Genomic DNA, 22,231 nt, shown 5'->3' on the forward strand with positions numbered 1-22,231 from the left:
CCACAGAGGCCAGAGAAGGCTTTCAGATCCGCAGGAACTAGAGTTACAGGTGGTTGTGAGTCACCATGTGGGTTTATGGGAATAGAACCCATGTCCTCTACAAATGCTCTTAACCACTGAGCCATCTCTTCACCCCACCCCTGTTCTCCTCTTGAAAGGCATCTACATTACGTATCTTGGCCACTTCGAGTAGTGCCACAATAAACAAGGGTTCACAAGTATCTCTGGTGTGCTGGCTTAGATTGCCAGGGTATTGGGTAATACCCTGGAGCCATACATACTGTATACAGCTGGATGATGTGATTGTCCTGGTTTTAGTTCTTCTGAAGACTCCTCCAAACTGCTTTGCATAGTAGCTGTACTAGTTCACATCCCACCAGCAGTATGTAAGGGTTTCTTCTCCCTCCACCTCCCAAGCATTTATTGTGATCAATTTTCTTAATGATGGTTGTTCTTCCTGCGGTGAAATGGACTCTCAATATACTTTTGATATTAATTTCCCTGGTGACTAAGGCTCTTGAATATTTTCTCATTATTTATTTGTCATTTGTATTCGTTTTGTATGTGTGTGTATGCATGTAGATGTGGAGGTCAGAGGTTGACCCTGAGTGCCTTCTTCAGTCACTACTTGACTGAACCTGGAGCTCACTGTTTCATCTGGACTGCGAGCAAGACCCAGAGATTCTCCTGTCTCTGTCTTCCCAGCCCAAGGATTGCAGGCACGCTCCTCCATGCCTGGTCTTCTTTCTGGGTCGTGAGGATCCAAACTCAAGTCCTCAGCTTTGTGTAGAAAGCACTTTACCAGGAACCATCCCCCAGCTCCCGAATGTCTTCTTTTGAGAATTGTTCAGTTCGTTTGCCCATTGATTGATTGGTTGGCTCAATTAATTGGTGGATTTTTATATGTTTAATTTTTTGAGTTCTTTATATATTCTAGATATTAGTCCCCTGGCAGCTAGTCGGCAGAAGTTTTCTCCTCTTCACCATGCTAATTGTTCTCTCTGCTGTGCGGAAGCCTTTTAATCTCACCGGCCCCAGTCTGCCAGTTCCTGCAATTACTTCCTGAGCTATTGAAGTCCTTTTCTGAAAACCTGTGCCCATGCCTGTGTCTTGAAGTGTTTTCTTATACAAGTTTCAAAGTTTTGGGTCTTTCATTAAGGTCTTTGTCCATTTTTAAGTTGATTTTTGTACAGGGTGAGAGACAGGGATCTATGTTCATTCTCTACTTGTGGAAACCCAGTTTTCCTAGCATTATTTGTTGAAGAGTTGCCTTTTCTCCAATGCTTGTTTGGGGGCAGCTTGTAAGGAAACAGGTGAGTGTAGTGGGATGTGGGTGTTTCTGGGTCCCCTACTGGTGTGCACATCTGTTGGTCTGTTGGTACCATGCTGTTTTATATTGCTCTTACATCCTGTTATTCCAAATTATATGTGCAGGCTTTGGTGCTGTTGTTTTTCAATCAATAAAGGCAGGTATCAAACATGTTTTCCCCTTTAGTTATTGAGGATGTTATCAGAACACCAAAAGAGTAAACTCATTATTAATTTAGCTGAAGTATCCAGGTATTCAAGATACTGCCTAATTGGAGTGCAAAAGATGTTAAGGGACTTCTCAGACTATTTTAAAATTAAATTTGCCTAAACTCTAAGTGATTTTGTAGATTTCCATAATAAATGTGGCAAACATTTCTCTTATGGGATGTAAATAATCAAACTCTGTTGCACTGTAGAGTAATATTATAAAGCACTTAACTAATCAGATTGTGAAGTTGCTCAAAATTCCTACCATGTAATTTTTGCATAGAGAGAGCCTGCCTCATGCTGTGCAATTAACGGGTTTTATTAGCTATAAATTCGTTGTTGCTGGCTGGCCTTATGCCCCAGTGCTTGGGGAGAATTCGATCTTGCTTTTTGACCTGATCTTGCACAGTCCCATGCCAAGAAGGTGTGGGCATGCTGCAGCAGGGGTAGTGGCCCAGCCTCTGAGAGGGAGGCACTGAGAGCTTTCCGTAAACGTGGGTAACTAGGAGGGCTCTGGAATTTTCCAGCCCTCTAGTAATGTCTGGGCATTCTGTAAACTCATGCTCCTTTCTGTTCTCAGATGGGGTTTGTAGGTAAAGCAGTATGGCTTGCTGATAAGCAGGGCTCTGGGACCACACAACTTGTGTTAAAAATTTGGCTTTGCCATTCACTGTACCTTGGGCTTGTCTCGTTGCCTGGATTTCTTCCCCTGTAGAAAGTGTGATACGAGACACAAGTCCATGGTTGGTTGTAAGAAAAGGAAAGCTTAGGCTAGTTCATACTGAGTAGGCACTCAATAAGTGGTAGCCTTTGATGTGGGAATCCTGCAAATTCACATCCATTTGAGCAAGGCAGTTCTTAATAAATACTTATATCTTAATAAATATTTAAATTAAGTTAAATAAATATTTTTATTCATTTAGGTTTTGTGGGTGTTTGTTTGTTTATTTGTTTTTGAGACAGGGCTGCATGTAGTCCAGGCTGACCTTGCACTGCCAATATAGCTCATAATGACTTTGAACTTCTGATCCCCCTACCTCTACCTCTCAAGTGCTGGGATTACAGATGTACAACACCAAGCCAAGATATACAACTTTATTGGACATTCTTTAAAGAGAGCAAGGACCAGAAATATACATAAAAGAGGCAGAAATGGGAGATAAGACTTTATTACTGACATTTAGTAGGCCCCTAGCAAGAGAGCTCATTAACTCATCAAAGACCCAATTTCCCCAACATTTAAATACAATAAAATATCTTCCTGGTGAGAGAAGATAAATGCTTTGGAAATGTTGTGCTGTGTTTATGTAAAATCATAAGTAAACATGGAAAAACAAATATAAGTATATGAAACTAAATCAAGCAGCTCATGTCAGTGGAGTCCACTGTTAGAAGAGATGAATTAATTGGCCTGGAAGTGTGGCTTGACTAATGATGAATGGGTTATAAAGGAGCAGGAAAGAGGCCAGAGAAGAGGCTGACATTGGTTGAGCACCTGGCACTTGCGGGAACTGGGGTCGGACTTCCTGTACCCCTGTGTTGGAAGTGAGAAGAATGGATCTCAGAGTCTAAATGTCTCCAAAGTCCTTATGTGGTGTTAGCTTCCTACTACTGTAACACACACCTGAGACAAACTCTCTCGAACTGGGGGAAAGGTTAGCTTGGCTCACAGTTTGTGAGCGTTCAGTCTGTGACTGACTGACTGACTGACTGACTGACTGACTGACTGACTGACTATTGCCTGGGGCACCACACATATGGCAAGAGTGTTCAGTAGAGGAAGTGGGTTTACTTTATGGCTGGGTGCAAAGGAAATGAAAGAACAGGAGGCTAGGTCCCCATCTTTTTTTGCAGGGGGAAGGCTTCCCTCCAGGCCCTGCCTCTTGAAGGTCTCTCTATCTCCCAGGAGTACCACATAAGAGACTAAGCCTTTACTTACCACACAGAGCCTTGGGCCATTAAAGATACAACTGTCAGACCCCCATTAAGTAGCAGAGCCAGATTCCCACTGAAGCCAGTGGGAGGAGGATGTCCTCATAAACCATGTCCAGTTCATTGGGTAGTTATTGATACCTTCTCCATGAAAAATGATACTAGTAACACACTAGTTATCATTAGAAATTAGTAGACATTAAAACTAAAGGAATCAGGGGATGTGGCCATTCAAGTCATTTTCTAGGAAGAAAGCGGCCCAAGGCTTTCTTTGGGGGGAAATTTTTTTTTTAAATAGTTTAGCACAATGTGGCTAACTCTTCGACAAGGTTGTGATCAAAAGCCAGATTTGTGCATGTAGTTTGGTCACCCAAATTTGAACTCAGGTTGTTTTAATATTTTATTTTTTCATGTTAACCACAACTACACCCAGTTGCAGGCACAAGGAATGTAACGCTCTTAGCCAGCGTGTGGCTTGATACATTCTTTGAGTCTTGGGCCAGAACTCTGTTTCATTAAGTTCTCGCCACCCTCCTGTCCAGTCAGGCTAGTCTAACCTGAGTTAACTTAGTTAGGCATGTACTAACCTGGAGGGCCAAGGCCCATCTCCAGATGCTGAGTCAGCTGCAGCATCCCACCCAGGAAAACCATTGAGCAACCAGAGACTTCCCAGTCCTGCTGATGTGGCTGATGAAAGCCTCGTGTGACTTCGTGTCAGCTTTCAAGAAACGTGAGAATGATTAGCTTTTCTGAGCATCTGTCACCAGTTTCCTAAAAGAAAAAAAAATGTCGTTATGACGTCAAATCTCTTTAGGGATATAGGCTTCTATTATGGAGCCTGGATTCCGTTCATTTAGCCATTCTTATTCCCTGAGTACCTGGAGAGCCTCACTGGAAAGAGAATCTACACAGCTGTAGAGCTCGCTGCTTGTCATGTGACTGCTTGTGAATGGGTCTCATTAAACCTGATGTGACTCAAAAAGCGTGACCTGTGCCTGACACTCTGGTGATTAAACCCCCCATCCTGCTTTGTAAGTTGTTCTTGTAACAGCATTTCCAAAATCAAGGGGCTAGTTTTCCATTTTACCATCATGTATGAATCACTTTTTTTTTTTTTTTTTTTTTTTGGCTTTTTCGAGACAGGGTTTCTCTGTGTAGCTTTGCGCCTTTCCTGGAGCTCACTTGGTAGCCCAGGCTGGCCTCGAACTCACAGAGATCCGCCTGCCTCTGCCTCCCAAGTGCTGGGATTAAAGGCGTGCGCCACCACGCCCGGCATGAATCACTTTTTAAGAAAGGGTTTTATTTTAGGAAAATGTCTCAAGCCATGAACGCAGTGAATCAGACAGCATGTTTCTGGTTTGGGTCCATATGAGCCCTTGGAAACTTGATGCATGCAAACCTTATACCTGAGAGTAAGGACTGTCCTTCGTTTGTCTGGGTGATCAGAGTGTGAATCAATTAGCAGAGAAGAAGGGAAGGTCCACCCCTGGCCTGAAGGAAGTAGGCGGTCCGACCTCACAGCTCTCTAAGAACTGCCGGATGAGCTTGAAGGTCTGCGGCTCCACTCTCCTGCTAAGGACAACAGTTGAGGGCTCTGTGGTCATGAAGATGAGTAGTGCGCTGTACTGAGCCACCAGGGTCTTCCTCCTTTACAAGCTTCCCTCTGACGAAGGGCTGGAGCATCTGCTGTGTGCATGCGTGCTGCCGGCCAGGTGTAGGAAGAGCAGGCTGCATGAAGGGGCCCCACTGCCGAGGGTAGGGGTTCCAGCTCAGTGCATTGCAGAGGAGCTCTGGCTGCAGCAACATAAAGAAATAGAGCATGGGGCTCACCTGCAGAACTGTTTCTGGAAGTAGATGACAGGAGAGAAGGTTTAAGGCTAAGTGAGCTTCTGCCTTCTTTTTTTAATTTTTGACATAGTAATATAATTACATTTCTCCCTTCCCTTTCTCCCTCCAAACCTTCCCATATACATCTCTCAGCTCTCTTTCAAATTCATGGCCTATTTTTTCACTAGTTGTTATGCATGATATAATATGTGTGTTGTATATAATATACATTATACACACACACACACACACACACACACACACACACACACACACACACACACACCTAAATATAACCCATTCAATCCATGTAATGTTATATGTATGTTTTAGGAGCTGACCATTTGGCACTGGACAACCAATTAGTTTGCCCTGAGGAAGGCTGTCTCTCCAGTTCCTGGGTTTCCTTAGTTGCCTGTGGTTCTTTGTGTAGAATCGAGCCTTGGGGTCATTTCCCCATCCACTTTGGCATGTGTTTGGTTATTCCTGTTCAGCTCAAGTTCAGGCAGTCATGTTGGTGAGCCTTGGTGAGTGTAGCTCCTGATGTTATCTGCCAGCAAACTCCCTGAACTTCTGGTCCTACAATCTTTCTGTTTCTTCTTATGCAATATTCCCTGAGCCTTAGGTTTGGGAGTGTTTTGAAGATTTTTCCATTGGGACTGTGTTTCCCAACTCTGCATTTTGATTGGTTGTGGTTTCCGTCTGTTGCAAAGAGAGGTCTCCCTAGTGAGTGGCGCAGACCACACTCATCTGTGGGTATACGGACAGATGTTTGTAGGTTGTTGTTAGGGATTGTTGGTGCAGTAAGTTGGTGTTTGAAGACTCTCCTCCCATGACCGTGACGTCACAGGCACTGACGAGTCAGGTTTCCAGTGCAACACCTGAAAGGTTCGCTGCAGACACAGGGCATGCTCAAAGAATCAAAAGCAAGCGAGGACTTGTAGCAAAGTGCTTGTTTGTCTTGGACAGCGACAGAACTGAAGGACCGCCATCAAATCCCGTCTCCCAAAGTTGAAGTCAACAGTGAGCTGTAGAACGCAAGCTTCCAACCCGACCTTTCATGGTTAGGCGGTCGTTCTTTTGAAATCCAGCCCAAGGTACCCTTCCTGCTAGCTCAGGTCAAAGAGGAGATTGGTTACTGAAGCAAACACGAACCGTCCAATATTTTATTCTTGCCAGTATTAGCTCCAGGCCAATTCCCAAACCTATTTTCTACCTTGTTACTAGTCACAGAGTGTGTTTTTAATGAAGTCGCAACTCTTACTTTATGGGAATAAATGTGTAGCAACCCCCCTCACTAATTCATAGTTTGCAGATTCCCTTGGGGAGCCCTTTCTGACTTTCTTCTTGGTATCCCCTTTCTGGGCTGGAGAATTAAAAATCCGTTTTCTGGTTGCCAATAATATGCTGTATACTTTAAATGTTAAACCTCTTCTATATTTAACTTATGCGTCCTTACATTTTAAATTTCTTGATTAGCCATAGTTTATCTCCATAAAGTAATAAGACTTTAATGTATGTCATTTATGTACACACTGTCCTAATGAGTTCTGGCATCTTGTTCGCCACAGCCAACTCCTCAGCCCCAGCTACCAGAACCACAGAATCTAAACTCAAAATAACAGATGGTGCCAATAGGGTCTTCAAACTTCTCTCTGGAGCTTCAAAAGCCAGGCCCTCATCGTCCTCACTGCCCCCAACACTCACCTCTTCCAAACTCCCACAGAACAGCTCGAAAAGCATTGAACACTTACTGGCTTCTCTTACCCAAAGTTGCAAAGTCCCTCCAAAGTCCCCACAATCGCCCCTCACCAACAACATGGTCATGTCTGCCACGGCAATACCCCACAATCCTGGTATCAATGTCTGTCCTAGTTAGGGTTACTATTGCTGTGATAAAATGCCATGACCAAAGCAACTTGGGGAGGGAAGGGTTTATTTCATCTTAAACTTCCAGTTAGCAGTCCACTCAAGGCAGGAACTCAAGCAGGACAGGATCCTGGAGGCAGGAGCTGAAGTCGAGGTCATGGAGGAGTGCTGCTTATTGGCTTTCCCCTGTGGCTTGCTCAGCCTGCTTTCTTATAGAACCCAGGACCACCAGCCCAGGAGTGGCCCCACCCACAATGGGCTGGGCCCTCCCCCATCAACCACTAATTAAGAAATGCCCCACAACTGGCTCTCATGGAGGTATTGTCTCAGTTTAGGTTCCCTCCTTTCCAGTAACTCTAGCCTGTGTCAAGTTGACATGAAACTGTTCGGCACATACAATATCCTCATTTAGATATTAGCCAATGTGCACTATGACATTTTTTTAAACTTAAAAGTTAAGTTTAATGAATGTAAGTTATTTTGCCGTGTCATTCTTGGAAAGTTCCCTCGTTCTAAGAAACCGCACCAACATGGCCTCCTATTAGCTCTCCGGCAAACCTCAGGGATCAGCCTTTCTGTGTTGACAGGGAAAGATGGCGATAATGTCTCTCTCGTTACTTATTGGAAAATCACTCCAAATGGGCATAATATAAATAACAGAGTTAAGTGAAGCTATGCCATTAGTGAAGCGGTTCTCAACCTGGGGGTCATGACCCCGCTGGGGAGTTACAGATCAGATATCCTATCAGATATTTACATTACAATTCATAACAGTAGCAAAATGACAGTTACGAACCAGCAATGGAATAATTTTATGATTGAGGGTCGCGACAACTGGAGGAACTGTGTTAAAGGGTCACAGCATTAGGAAGGTTGAGAGCCACTGCCTTAGTGCTGGAACACCTCTAACTTAATTTTGATTCACTCAATTGATGAAAGCCCAGGCTTGCCCCCCCAGGAGAGAGAGTATACAGAAAACATGTAGTTAGTTGGCTGCTAGGAAAAGGCTTTTACTGAAAGTGAATGTGCTGTCTACCTCTTCAGCGCACCGTTGCCACGTGGGCCGACTCCTAGTTGTGACTCTTGTTGCCATTTCCGCCTTTTTAGGGAGGGTTAGACGGCTGAGCGTGCTTCTGAAGCCGGTTTTGTCAACATCACATCCTGTCGAGCGCGTGCGGATGTCTGTGTAAACGGAGGGGAAAGAAAAGTGACCGTGAAGCCGACTAAGACTAAGACTCACACACGTGACATTTGACACAGTCTTGCATTTGGTTTTCGTACAGGCTGAAATACTGAGCGTCCTCAGCCACAGGAACATCATCCAGTTTTATGGGGTGATTCTGGAACCTCCCAACTATGGCATCGTCACAGGTAGGAACTCTCTGTTGCTCTGTCTGCCTTCCCAGCTGCCTGGCGCTCGATTCCTTCAGATGCGAAAACGTTTCCCATTAGGTTCCGTTGCGAATCGCACGCGCTACTGTCAGATGTCACTTTTGTTGCCATAAAGCATTAATAAAACTGATTATATCAATATAATTAAGAATGGTGTTCCCACCTCTACCCACGTTTAATTGTGCTAATTGCACCTGTGTAGATGCTGTTCAGATGCACCTGCAGCTGCCGTGCCAATATGTAAGGTGCCGTTTAACTAAAATTTCATTTAATTAGTTGAAGTGAAGAGATGTTTTTTGTAACTCTGTGACCTTTTATAAATTAAGATTTCTTGAGCTGTTCATGTTGTAATTCTTGCAATGCACTCTAATCCCATTAGAGCTCTTTATTCAGGTCTCTGATGCGAGGGCCATATTTTTCAGGTTTGGTCATTGGCACTAATAACGACCTTGAGCTCAATCATCACGTGAGCAGGAATTTTTAGCTGATGGAAATACCCTTTCTGAAAATGAGCATATGGAAAATTTTGCCACAAGAAACTACAAAAGACGTGCTTCTAAACATTTTATACTTACATTTGTCCATCCTAGTGAGCAGTGTTTGGCCCACTGTAACTGTAAGGTCGGATTTTACAGTAAATAATTTTGACCAGGTCCTCTGTCATGGCACCTCTTTGATTCAAATAAAAACCAAGTAAGAAAACCTTAAGAGATTCACCCTATTTTCTTGCATTATAATGGCAAGGACTTGGGCTGTCTTTAGAGAAAAACAAAACACTCAGAAAGAACTGTGCTAGGTGCTTTCTTACAAATTTCTTATAACATCCCTGCAAAGTGAACAAAATAATTCTCTTTTATAGGAAATTGAAATTCCAAGTTAAGTACCTTTGCCAGCCACAGCTTGCAACAGACCCAGAGTGGCACCGATCCCTCGCGTGGCTCTCCTCCAGGAGCTCCTCCTGCCTACGTGCCAGGCTTTGGAAGGCTCACTGGTTCCTCACAGGGCCAGCTTGCTGTCATGTCCATCTCTGATAGTTTGATGTGCTCTGCTCCTGAGTAGCATCTTCTACGTCCTTGGGAGGTGGAGAGATTTGTATCCCCAGTGTGCACTCTGTCGTCTGTACTGAAATGAGTGCTTGGCAATGTTTATCTTGAACCTGTAATGTGTAAACCCTAGAATAGGCTCTGCTGTTAAGGGTAAACCATACATCACCTCTGGTGTCAGTTTTCTGGTTCAAATTTAAGTTTTCCTCTGTGACTCAGTTACCGTACAGCCCCCTCTTCCAAGTGCATCATATTTCCTTTTGACTAGTTATGTTCACTATAGATATGAATCCAGTTTTCTGATCCTCATTTGTATCTCTTATTATGTAGCATATATTATTCCTGCCCATCAATGAGATTAGAAACAGCTGTTTCTCTTATTCCCGTGAAGTTTAATGCTTGGAGGAGATTTCTGATGAACTAAATCAATGGGTTTGTCTTAGTTAAGACTTCTATTACTGTGATTAAACACCATGACCAAAAGCAACTTGGGGAGAAAAGGGTTTATTTTATCTTGAATATTAATATTAGTCCATCATCTAGAGAAGTCAGGGCAGGACCTCAAGGTAGGAACCTGGAGGCAGGAAATGGAGCAGAGGTCATGGAGCGCTGCTGTTTACTAGCTTGTTCCTCATGGCTTGTTCAGTTTGCTTTCTTACAGAACCCATGACCACCTGCCCAGAGGAGGCGCCACTGTCCATGCTGTGGGCTGAGCCTGCCCCACATCAATCATTAAGAAAATGCCCTACAGACTTGCCTACCTATGATCTAATTGGGGCATTTTCTCAATTGAGATTCCTCTTCCCAAATAACTCTAGGTTGGGACAAAAACAAACAAACAAACAAACAAACAAACAAAAACAATACAAAAACAAAAACAAAATAAATCGAACTAACAAGCAAGGGCTATCCAGAGAGTTTTCCAGTTTCCTGAGGTGAGGATGAAGAGATGTGAATCTCTTCCCAAGACTTTAGCATCAGTGCCAAGGAAAATGGGAAGTATGTTTAGCCAGCCCACCAGCCTGAGCCATTGATTCCAATAGAAAGAATCCAAATCAGTCCTGAGGGGTTTGATTTCATTTGCATGCTTATCTGATTAGCCAGGCTTTATTTTGTGTTTCCCTTCAACACATGCTCTTCCTATCTACCCAAATTCTTTGGTTAAGTCTTTCAAACACATTGTTTCCTTATGTGTTTATGTCTGAAGGATGTAACTGTTGATATTAAACACTCTAAAATAAGTTTCAGAGAATTTACGGTATAATAGCAAATCTTGTATTTCTAGCTTTCTTACTGAACATGTGAGGTTGATTATGAAAGAGACTATCCAGTTTTGTTGTTTGAATGCATATCACTTTAATATGGTTATTGTTATGCCTAGACAACCAACCTTCCACAGTAGTAGGATGAAACCTACTCAGAGTATAGGTAGGAGTGTGTATACCAACCAAGGCATGTTGGGGGCTAAATCGTCAATTTGATGAACCTCATCATCTGTTCCAGATATTGGAGACTCTGAGGGAAGAACTTTGAATGACTTGCGTTCATTAAGCTTGACATTTTTGTTAATTGGAAAGGTTGTTAGAGCAGGTAATTGTTGTCACTCATATCTGAAGGAATGACTTATCAGAGAAATAGAGTAGACAAGTTTTGGAATGCAAGTTGGAAGATGTGAAGTCTTGTCCCAACTCTGCCAAAGTTTCATAGCTAACTCACTGATAATCCCTCCGTCTCCATTACCTGTGTGGAATGAAGGGACTGGAAGAGATACTCTCTGGGAGACTGTATACGTGTATACTGTATACGTGTACACGTCTGCATGTATATTTGTGGGAAGTTTTCATCATAGACTTACAGAACTGCTTGTGGGGGGTGTAGGAAATTACCTAAGGGATAGCTGTCCGTTTCTTTCTACTGGAGAAGAAATGGATATCTCCCCCCAGATCTGTACGGCAATGGAGCAGAAGCTCAGTCTCCACGGTCAAAAGAAAAGAGACAATAATGGTTTTCTTGGTCCTTGGAAACCTCTTAAGACTCTAACATGTGTAAACCCCTGCGGCAGGAAAATAAGGTGATTAGATACTAGACCATGTGGCTCTTTCGTAGCAAGCCATATCAGAGGAATGTCCCATTGAAGGTTATCAGATTTGGTCCCAGTGTTCCAGAGGAAAAATGATTTAGAATCCCCGAAGTGTAGATAATTGCATCTTTGGGCTCAGTTTATTACATGTCGGTATTACTTCATCCCATTGCATCAAGAGAATATACTAGTTCTGCATGGCTTGTCAACAGGCCCAACCAAGTCCTCATTCAGTTCAACCACAGAACACATTAATTAGGGCTGATTCTAAGTACAGATGTTCCTCCACCTCCAGTGGCTTAAGTCTCAGTAAGCCCACCATAAATTGTAGGTATCTGAGGCGAATGTGCATTTAGTGCATCTAGCCTGTTAAACATCGTAACTCAGCAACACAGTATACTGTAGAACGTGAGAGGTTCCCTTTGTGACCCTTGGGACTGACTGGCGGCCGTGGCCCGCGGCTGCTGTTGTTAAGTTTGGCAAGATGATAAGAAACTGCCGTATTGGACATGACCAGCAAGAAGAGGTAGTAATTCAGAGTGTGTTGGCCACAGAATGTGTGTCATTTTTATACCGAAATATCAAATATTTCTGTGTAAAAAACGGCATTTGTGCTGGGCAGTGGTGATGCACACCTGTAATCCCAGTATTCAAGAGGCAGAGGCAGGCAGATCTCTGTGAGGTTGAGGCCAGCCTGGTCTACAGAGACAGCCAGGACTACACAGAGAAACCCTGTCTTGAAAAACCAAAAACCAAACAAACAAAACAAAACACAAACAAAACCACATTTGTTTACATGGTATGCATGTGTGTTACATACATATGCAAATACCGTTATTTTATAGAAGAAACCTAAGCGCCTAGACATACATTGTGGTACCTGGATGGGGGGACTCACTCCCCTGAGGAGTCTAAGGTATGACTGTGTATATTTGCATTTCAGAGCCAACTATCATTACCATAAAACTCAAAAGAAAAGAAACCTTGGAAATCAAAGGACACATTTGTTTAATGTATTAATAGCTTTTTAAAAACTTTTTTAAAAAATGTGCATGTGCATGTGTTTTGCCTACATGAAGGTGTCAGGTACCCTGGAACTGGAGTTACAGACAGGTGTGAGCTGCCATGTGGGTGCTTGGAATTGAACTCAGATCCTCTGGAAGAGCAGCCAATGCTCTTAACTGCTGAGTCATCTCTCCAGCCTGAATCAGCTACTTTTTTTAAAAAAAAGGAACTGAAAAATGCTTTCTGTGCCAATATTGCTCTCTTGAACGTGGTGAACATTCCTAAGACCCCCGACATTGTGCAAGAGAATGTGGCAAGCATGAGCCACGAGGTTACAGAGCATGAGAAGAGCAAGGGTTCTTGGTGTGCCCGGGGGACGTGGCTATGACAGGAAGCAGAGTGGCTACGGTGGCCGACTAAGCCCACTTTCCTCAAAAACAGTTGAAACTGCAAAGAAGAATGCACTGGGAATTGGGTGTGCTGAGCCCACTTGCATCAGATCTGAGAGGATGCTTGCTGATAAGAAATGTGAGCATTTTGAACTGGGAGGCAATAAGAAGAGAAAGGGCCAAGTGATCCAGTTCTAAGTCTACTTTGCTATGAAGACAATACAATCATGAGCTTTGCTAAGAAAGAAATAAAGGAGCAAGTGATGGAAGCAGATGCAGAGATCCACAGCCAAACACCAGGCCAAGCTCCAGGAGTCCAGTCTAAGAGAAGGAGGAGGGATTCTGTGAGCAAGGGCATCAAGACCATGATGGGGAAACCTACAGAGACAACCAAACCAAACTAGTGGGACCTCATGAAATTTAGACCAACACCTGTGGAGCCTGCCTGGGACTGGACTAGGCCCTCTGCATAGCGAGACAGTTGTGTAGCTTGGTCTGCTTAAGGGGCCCCCTGGCAGTAGGATCAGAATCCATCCCTGGTGCATGAGCTGGCTTTTTGGAGCACAGCCTTGAGGCAGGGGGAGGGGCTAGGACCTACCTCTGATAAATGTACCTCCCCATGGGAGGCCTTACCTTCTTGTAGGAGGGAATGAGGGGTGGATTGGGAGGGGGGAGGCTGGAAGGGCAGGAGGAGGAAAGAGGAGGGTCTTTTATTTGTATGTAAAATAAATAAAATTTTTTCTTAATTTAAAAAAAGAAGGAAGGAAGGACGAATCAAAACAAATACACTGAAGCTCAATAAGCTCTCTGCTAGGGAGACATAAAGTGATTTGACAGGCATAGAACCATATGAATTTATGGTGAGTCTTCAGTTTCCAATGAGACACCCCAAAAAGGTAGACAAGTTCACTCCCTTGGTTCAGTAGTAAGATGTTAGTTTTGCTTGCCACATATTTAAAGCAATCTAATGTGAACTATAAAAGAGCTCACATCCAAACCATGCCAACCCATTGATAAGCCAAAGTGAACATTTTGGATGTAGTAAGGGTAAACAGCTCACATGTGAAAGACAGTATGATCAATGGTGACTTTTCATGTTCAGTCATTGAGGCCAGGTGCCAACAACGTGATATGTGCCTAGAGAAAGAAAGGATTGCATCAAGCAGAAGAAAATGTAGTTTAATAGGGAAATACCTATAAAGATATTCTTGGACAGAGTGAGTGATTTTATAGCAGGTAGATGTGCTTTATAGGTTAGGATATGATTTAGAACATGTAGTCAGGGAGAAGGCCTTCAGTGTGAGCCTTAGTATTGAAATAACAAATGAAAGGAATATTAAAGGAAGTCCTCTGGGCTGAAAGAAGACACTAGATAATAAAAAGAATTCATGGTAAGAGAAATGGTGAAAATGTGACTTGATATAAAAGACACTTTAAATACATTTTCATTTCTCTTTCATAACATGTTTAAAAACAAAATTTTATAGAGCAAGAAATGTTTTCTTGATTAAAACATATAAATTTAACGTATTACAATAATAGTATAAAAGATCAAGGAGAGATAGTCATAGTGGAGAAAAGAGCATAAAATATTTCATATTTTAGATTAGTATTAATCTGAAATTATTGTGCTATAAAATGTGTTTTATCATTCCTTGAGTCACCACAAAAAAGTCACTCAAGAAATTAAAAACACATTGATCAGGAGGTGGCAGGAGTCTATAATCCTAGTGCACAGGAAGCCGAGGCACAGGACTGTGAATCTGAGACCAGATTGAGCTGTACAGGAAGACCCTATTAAAAAATTCAAAGGGGTGAAAAGATGGCTCAGCAGTTAAGAGCCTGGTTGGTGGCGCACGCCTTTAATCCCAGCACTCGGGAGAATAGGCAGGCAGATCTCTGTGAATTTGAGGCCAGCCTGGTCTATGTAGTGGTCTTGAGGCCAGCCACAGAGACATAATAAGAGCCTGTTTTAACATGCATACTACTCTTACAGAGGATTTGAGTTCAGTTCCCAGCAGCCATGTTGGGTGGCTCATAACTGCCTGTGAGTCCAGTTCCAGGGTTATTTCTAACACCTCTGGTATCTAACACCTTTGGCCTCTTCATGAACACACACACACACACACACACACACACACACACACACACACACACATACACACACACACTTTTGAAAATAAATCTGTAAAATAATCAAGGAATTAAAATGACACATTAGGGTGCAATAAATAAGGAACATCTGACTGAGGACAGGAGACATAAAGAAAACAAGATGGCAGATGCCAACCCAATTATGTCATTAATTACATTAAATATGAGTGGTCTTAATATTCCACTCAAAAGGCAGAGACTTTTTAGATAGGATAACAAAAGAAGATTGAAGTATATACTATCTACAAAACACATACCAGAGTCAAAGACAGGTCAAAAATAAAAAAGAGAAGGATGTTCTATGCCAATAATACCCATTAGAAACCGGGGTATCTATCCTAACTTCATACAAAATAGACTACATGTAATACTAAGAATAAGTAAGGCCATTTTATAATGATAAGGGGTGAATATACTAGAGATCTGTAATAATTGTAGCAATTGAACAATAATTAGTTTCAATCTACCTTTCAATAATTGATAGAATAACTAAACAGAATTGGCTGAGGTATAAAGAAGTTGAAGAACATTCTCAGCCAACTTTCCCTAACTCACATCTGCATAGCACACCATCCGACAAGGGGCGTTCTTCAGAGGACAGTGTAAGTGAGGTCATTAAATAATATTCAGTTTATCAGAAATAGATGCTGTACCAACCACAGTTAAATTATATTAAAAATAGGTGCCGGGCGGTGGTGGTGCACACCTTTAATCCCATCACTCAGGAGGCAGAGCCAGGCGGATCTCTGTGAGTTCGAGGCCAGACTGGGCTACAGAGTGAGTTCCAGGAAAGGCGCAAAGCTACACAGAGAAACCCTGTCTTGAAAAAAACAAACAAACAAAAAGAATCCATGTACATATTAAAAGATTAGACTCCATCACAGGCTGCATCAGCAAGGCCTGAGCGATTCCAACAACAGTAGACATCCCATTGTAGATGGAGGAAATCTCACTGGCCACACGCCTAGATGAAGAGCTACAATCAATTAACAACTGTTGAGGGAGGGAGAATTAGTCTTCCCCAGGGATGAGCCCCGGAGGGTTAGCTAGTACAGAATGGTCAGCTCTAGAAACATGGGCCGCACTCAAAGGACTCAGCCGGTTGTGCACATATGTCATTAATATGTATATATATGTATCTATAATAGCAATGGTTACAGAAAAGGGAACTGTGAATTTGGGAGAAAGGCCAGACGTGAGAGGGTAGAAGGGAGGTGAGAGAGGAAGCAATGATGTAATTTTATCTTAGTTAAATTAAGAAAAATAGCACTAATAAAAGATTGTACTCCATGACCAGTGGAGTGCAAGGTGTTGGCTTACCATCTGAAATCAGTTCATATAAGGCACAATAACAGGTAATAGAATAACAAACAAAAACTTAAAATTTGGACATTTCCAAGATTCGAAATAAGCATTTGATTGTTGTTTGGTTCTTTTTGATAGTGGTAGGGATTGAACCTAGGACCTCAGGCATGCTAGGAGAGTGCCCTATCACTGAGCTATATCCCCAGTCCTTAGAGAAAGCACTCAAGAGACTCTGACATCCATCGATAATGATAAATCCCCTCAGAGTAGGAGTAAAAGGAATTTTCTCGATAAATAGCATCACAAAAATCCACAGCTAACATCATACTCAATGACTGAAAAGCTGTTTCCCCAAGGCTGGGCACAAGATGAATTCTGTTCTTACCACATTTATCCAGCATTGTACTGAAGGCTCCACACAGTCACTCAGGCAAGAGAAAGAGATAAAAAGCATCAAGTTGGGAAAAAAGAGTAAAACTGTCCAGTCACTCTTCTGTGGCTGTGAAGAGACACCATGACCAAGGCAACTCTTAGTAGTCTTAATAGAACCTTTGTTGAGCTCTTTCATATGTTTTCTCAATGAAAAGATAGTCTCGTTTCCAAAGCACAACTTTAATACTCTACTGACTTCTTTCGAAACAGAGTATGCTTCCCTGGGATCCCTGTACGATTACATTAACAGCAACAGGAGTGAAGAGATGGACATGGATCACATCATGACCTGGGCCACCGACGTAGCCAAAGGTAACGCCGCTTGCTAGGCACCTACCGAGGTGGGTGGTGTCTTCCCCCTCTGACCTGGGAGAGTGTGTCAGCAAGTTTTCTATTCTATGTCTTCAGGTATTCTTTTTTAGATCAGATATAGTAAAATATAAAATTCAACTCACGGTACAGATAGTATTTTAGGTCATTGCCTTTCCATTACTGCATACCCTTTGTCTTTTCCTGTTTTCTTTCTTTATTTCCCTAAAATCAAGTTTTACCAAGTCAGTAAGCTTCAGGGCAGAGATTTGTGCTGTTTTGTGACATTGTAGTTGACAAACCCACTTGCTGTATTAAATGGGAAAATCATAGTTCTGTTGTCCTCAGAGTCTCTCCATGGGCCTCTAAGAATGTGACTTATGGTAGGACTGGTCCTATTCGCTTTGAATACATAATTATGTACTAAAATAGTAACCACTGTCCTGCATGAAAGTAGCTCAGAGTTTATTTTATGTAGAGTGGATGTCACCCTTGAAAATTAAATATTCTAAGTATGCAAAATCCCCAGCCAGCTTCCTGATTCTCCTCCCTCCCTAGAAATTTCTGCGTAGATTAATGCTTTCTGAAGTTCTATTAATTTTTACAGTACAATGTAAAGCAATACAAGTTCTATTAATTTTTCTTCTTTTTCTGCACCTTCTTACCTGAGCTGTTTGGAGTTTTTAATCATGTGTCAGAATTGCCTTGGATTCGACTTTATCTAAGTAATGGCTGTGCTCATCACATTTGTATTCTGGGATCCTCTAGCAAGTGGTTGGCATTTTCCCAGGGTCGTTAGCCCCTGTGCATCCTAACGCTCTTCCTACAGACTTCTCTTTAGAAAGCAAGTATACAGTGTTGCCTAGTGTTCTAAGGGAAGCAGCTTATATTTTGTTTTCATGGCGAAGATAAAGCCACGTGGCAGCTTCAGCAGGAGCTGTTCTGTGGGGGAGTTATCTCGAATGCTTTAAGTTTTCCCAGCACCTGCCAAATTCCTCAAACAGGAAAAGCAAAAGAAAGCAAATTAACCTTTATGCTAATGCTGCCACTCGCTACCTGTGAGTTAGATGTAAGCAGCCCTGTGTTTGGACTGTGGTGATAAACTTACCAATGTATTCATGCTTATCTTCCATGTTCTTGAAGATGCACCCGTGAGTTTCCATAGTACACATGGAGCACCCGTGAGTGCCCATAGTACACATGGAGCACCCGTGAGTGTCCATAGTACACATGGAGCACCCGTGAGTGCCCATAGTACACATGGAGCACCCGTGAGTGCCCATAGTACACATGGAGCACCCGTGAGTGTCCATAGTACACATGGAGCACCCGTGAGTGTCCATAGTACACATGGAGCACCCGTGAGTGTCCATAGTACACATGGAGCACCCCTGAGTGTCCATAGTACACATGGAGCACCCGTGAGTGTCCATAGTACACATGGAGCACCCGTGAGTGTCCATAGTACACATGGAGCACCCGTGAGTGTCCATAGTACACATGGAGCACCCGTGAGTGTCCATAGTACACATGGAGCACCCGTGAGTGTCCATAGTACACATGGAGCACCTGTGAGTGTTCATAGTACACATGGAGCACCTGTGAGTAGGCAAGGTCATGCCGATACTGGAAGTTGCCTGCAGCATTGTGGAAATGTGCCTACATGAATGGAGACACACAGTCCTTATTGCACTTTACTGACGTTATGTTTTGGGTGCTCAGCTAATTACACTGCTGTTATTACTAATGGTACTTAGGATGGATAGACAGCAAACAAATCAAGTGACAGCTTCCAGCTGTGCTCGCTCTACCTTCGAGTCCCCCGTGCCTAGCTGCAGCACCCACTCTGCCCTCTGTCACGCGGTCCTGTCTGAGGGCCAGATCTCTTGGCTCCAGAATAGCCTTGTCATTCTCTCGAGTTTATCAAGAGAGCTGTGTAGCTAGAGTTTTCCTGCTTTGCCCACAGTCAGGACAAATCTTTGTCACCCGCCAGTCCCACAGCCACTCAGACCCAACCAAGTAAACACAGAGACTTATATTGCTTACAAACTGTATGGCTGTGGCAGGCTTCTTGCTAACTGTTCTTTTATCTTAAATTAACCATTTCCATAAATCTATACCTTGCCACGTGGCTGGTGGCTTACCGGTGTCTTCACATGCTGCTGGTCATGGCGGCGGCTGCAGTGTCTCTCCACCTCAGCCTTCTGCTTCCCACAATTCTCCTCTCTCCTTGTCCCACCTACTTTCTGCCTGGCCACTGGCCAACCAGTGTTTTATTTATTGACCAATCAGAGCAATTTGACATATAGACCGTCCCACAGCACTTCCCCTTTCTTTTTTTTAAAAGGAAGGTTTTAACTTTTACACATCTCCAAAGCCAGCTTGGTATATTTGGGAATTTGGGCGTAGCTTCTCTTACTACTTCCTGCTGGAGGGGGGCGCTGTAACTTATGGGGACACAAAGAAAATTTAAGGATCATGGAGTAGTCCGTGAGGCTGTATTATCTGAGCCAGTTGCCTTGAAACAATTCTGGATGTTGGATCATCTGGACCATGGTGTCATCGGAGACCTTTCAGGGGGTCTTGGCTGGTCAAACCTGATGTATCTTAATCTAGAACAAATCCATAGCCTCTGGCTTTCTGTAGAAACAAAATCAGAGCCTCTTTTCCAAAGCAACATATCCTTATATCCAAATTTTGAAGTCAAGGTACTTTTAAAATACACATTTTGGCATAACTCAACAGCTTTTGCAATCAAATATTTCTCTTCAGTTACGAATATCAAAGAGAACATAATCCAGATTCTCTGTGTGGTAGCCATCTTTATGTGGCTTATGTTTTATATTACCTTGAGCCTATTGCTTTAAACTGCAGCCTTCTAAGCCTGAAACGGCGCTGTGGCTGCTGGCTCCACCCACTTCAGCATCCCAACATGGCGGTGGTACGTTTTCCGCCAGCTCTGGGAGCCATCGTGGGTCTATGCTTTTATCCAAGCAGCATGTAGCCCAGAAACCTCTTTTTTTTTTTTTTTTTGTACTAGCAAAGGCTAAATCCACCATGCAGCTTAATGTGCCACTTGCAGAGGCCTCATTCCCGCCATACTGCAGGTCAAGCACACACGCCAGGAACCCGCCAGTAGCTCAAACCGGCAGGCTGCCGCTCATTTGAGAGAGACAATTAGGAAACTGTCTTTAGCTCCATTTTAGAATCTTTTCTCAGGTTTTAGGTAGAAACTCTTGCCAACACGTTGGGCACCGTTTGTAGATGTAACTAACCGTCTTATTAAATAAGAAACACAGAAACAATGTAAAGGAGAAAACCGAGAGGTCAGAGCTCAGAGCTAAAATCTCACCCTTCTGCCTGCGGTGTCCCAGCTTCCCGAAAGAGACCCACTTCCTGTCTGTTCGTTTTTTTTATAGTATGTTGTTCTGCCTTCTCATTGGTTGTAAACCCAAATACATGACTGCCTCGTCACTGTCTGAATGTACAGCCCCCTAGGTCTTAAAGGTATATGTCTCCAATGCTGGCTGTATCCCTGAACACACAGAGATCTATGGGATTAAAGGCGTGTGCCACCACCGCCACACTCTTGCTATGGCTCTAATAGCTCTGACCCCTGGACAACTTTATTTATTAACATACAATCAAAATCACATTTCAGTACAATTAGATTACCACCACAGAGCTGCTTCTCCACTTTAGAAGAATAGGGAAGAGAGTGAACCGAATTAAGTAGCAAAATGGAAACAGAGATGCAGGACAAGGAAGGTGGCAAGAGTCTAAGTCGCAGCTAATAAGATCCCTCTTGCCTGATTAGAGAATTCATCTAAGAGACAAATTCTCGTGTGTTTGGCCTCAGAAATTGGGCCCATTTACTCATAATCCTAAGTGATATGTAAAATGTAGGAATTATTTCAGACGGCCTGTAAAAGGAAAAAGGAATGCATACTTTAAGATTGACTTCAACCTCTCCCCTACAGCTAAGCATAAACTTGAACTAGCAAAGCTTGACTCTGGTTGATTCCATTTCAAATTCAGCCTGTGTGTCTTTTGGTTTGACCATGATTGAAGCCCCTGAAGCAATGATGTGTTGAGACATCAGAGAAGGAATAATTCATTCTGAGAGTTGACTCATGCATTTGGAAACAGGCATTGCTCAATGTCTTTGCTGGGGAGAGCAGCACTCAGAGCTGCAAGGATGCTCTTCCTTTCCAGGAGGAAGAGGAGTGGGCGTGGGCGAGCACACACATCCAAGTTGTATACGAGGGGCAATTAGAGCAGGCTGGCGTGAATGCAGCCTCCATCCAAAGTTCCTCCAGCCTCCTCCCTGGTACCTGTCAGATCTTATTAAGATTCTACAAAAGCTGAGCGGTGGCACATGCCTTTAATCCCAGCACTTGGGAGGCCGAGCCAGGCGGATCTCTGTGAGTTCGAGGCCAGCCTGGGCTACCAAGGGAATTCCAGGAAAGGAGCAAAGCTACACAGAGAAACCCTGTCTCAAAAAAACCAAAAAAAAAAAAAAAAAAAAAATTCACAAATATGCCCAGTAGTGGCGCACACCTCTAATCCCAGCACCTGGGAGGCAGAGGCAGGTGGATCTCTGTGAGTTCGAGGCCAGCCTGGTCTACAGAGTGAGTTCCAGGACAGCCAGAGCTGTTCACAAAGAAACTCTGTCTCAAACTCCTTCTCCAAAACAGAGAGAATTCACAAATAGTTAAACCAGATGAAAGTATTTTTCAGCCCATTTCAATGGTTTGCAATAAAAACAAAGCAAGTCACTCAAAAAAATTAAATTGAATTTTCTGATAATAATACATAGAAGTACACTAAGTTTTCAAAGCTGGGTACAATGCACTGTGCACCTATCGGGACTTTTTCTTCTGATTATCTGACACAGAGTAGAAAAATGCCTATGTTTGAAGATTTTATAGTCAAGTCTTCCCTTTTGAAATCCTTGTTAGTAAGTACAAAAATCA

The 22,231-nt window shown here is 43.0% G+C and overlaps 1 protein-coding gene across 3 annotated transcripts in view; it reads left to right on the top strand.

The window, feature by feature from the left end:
- The window catches only part of Map3k20 (mitogen-activated protein kinase kinase kinase 20), a 162,930-nt gene that overhangs the window by 58,799 nt on the left and 81,900 nt on the right, over window positions 1–22,231 (top strand). For all 3 annotated transcript variants that reach the window (XM_015987992.3, XM_006972428.4, XM_015987999.3), the window contains exons 3-4: window positions 8,430–8,517; window positions 17,157–17,258. In XM_015987992.3, the coding sequence (XP_015843478.1) occupies window positions 8,430–8,517; window positions 17,157–17,258 (190 nt within the window). The remainder of the gene's footprint in view (window positions 1–8,429; window positions 8,518–17,156; window positions 17,259–22,231) is intronic.

This window comes from Peromyscus maniculatus, chromosome 4 (genome assembly GCF_049852395.1).
Source record: "Peromyscus maniculatus bairdii isolate BWxNUB_F1_BW_parent chromosome 4, HU_Pman_BW_mat_3.1, whole genome shotgun sequence".
In the NCBI taxonomy this organism is placed as follows: Eukaryota; Metazoa; Chordata; class Mammalia; order Rodentia; family Cricetidae; genus Peromyscus; species Peromyscus maniculatus.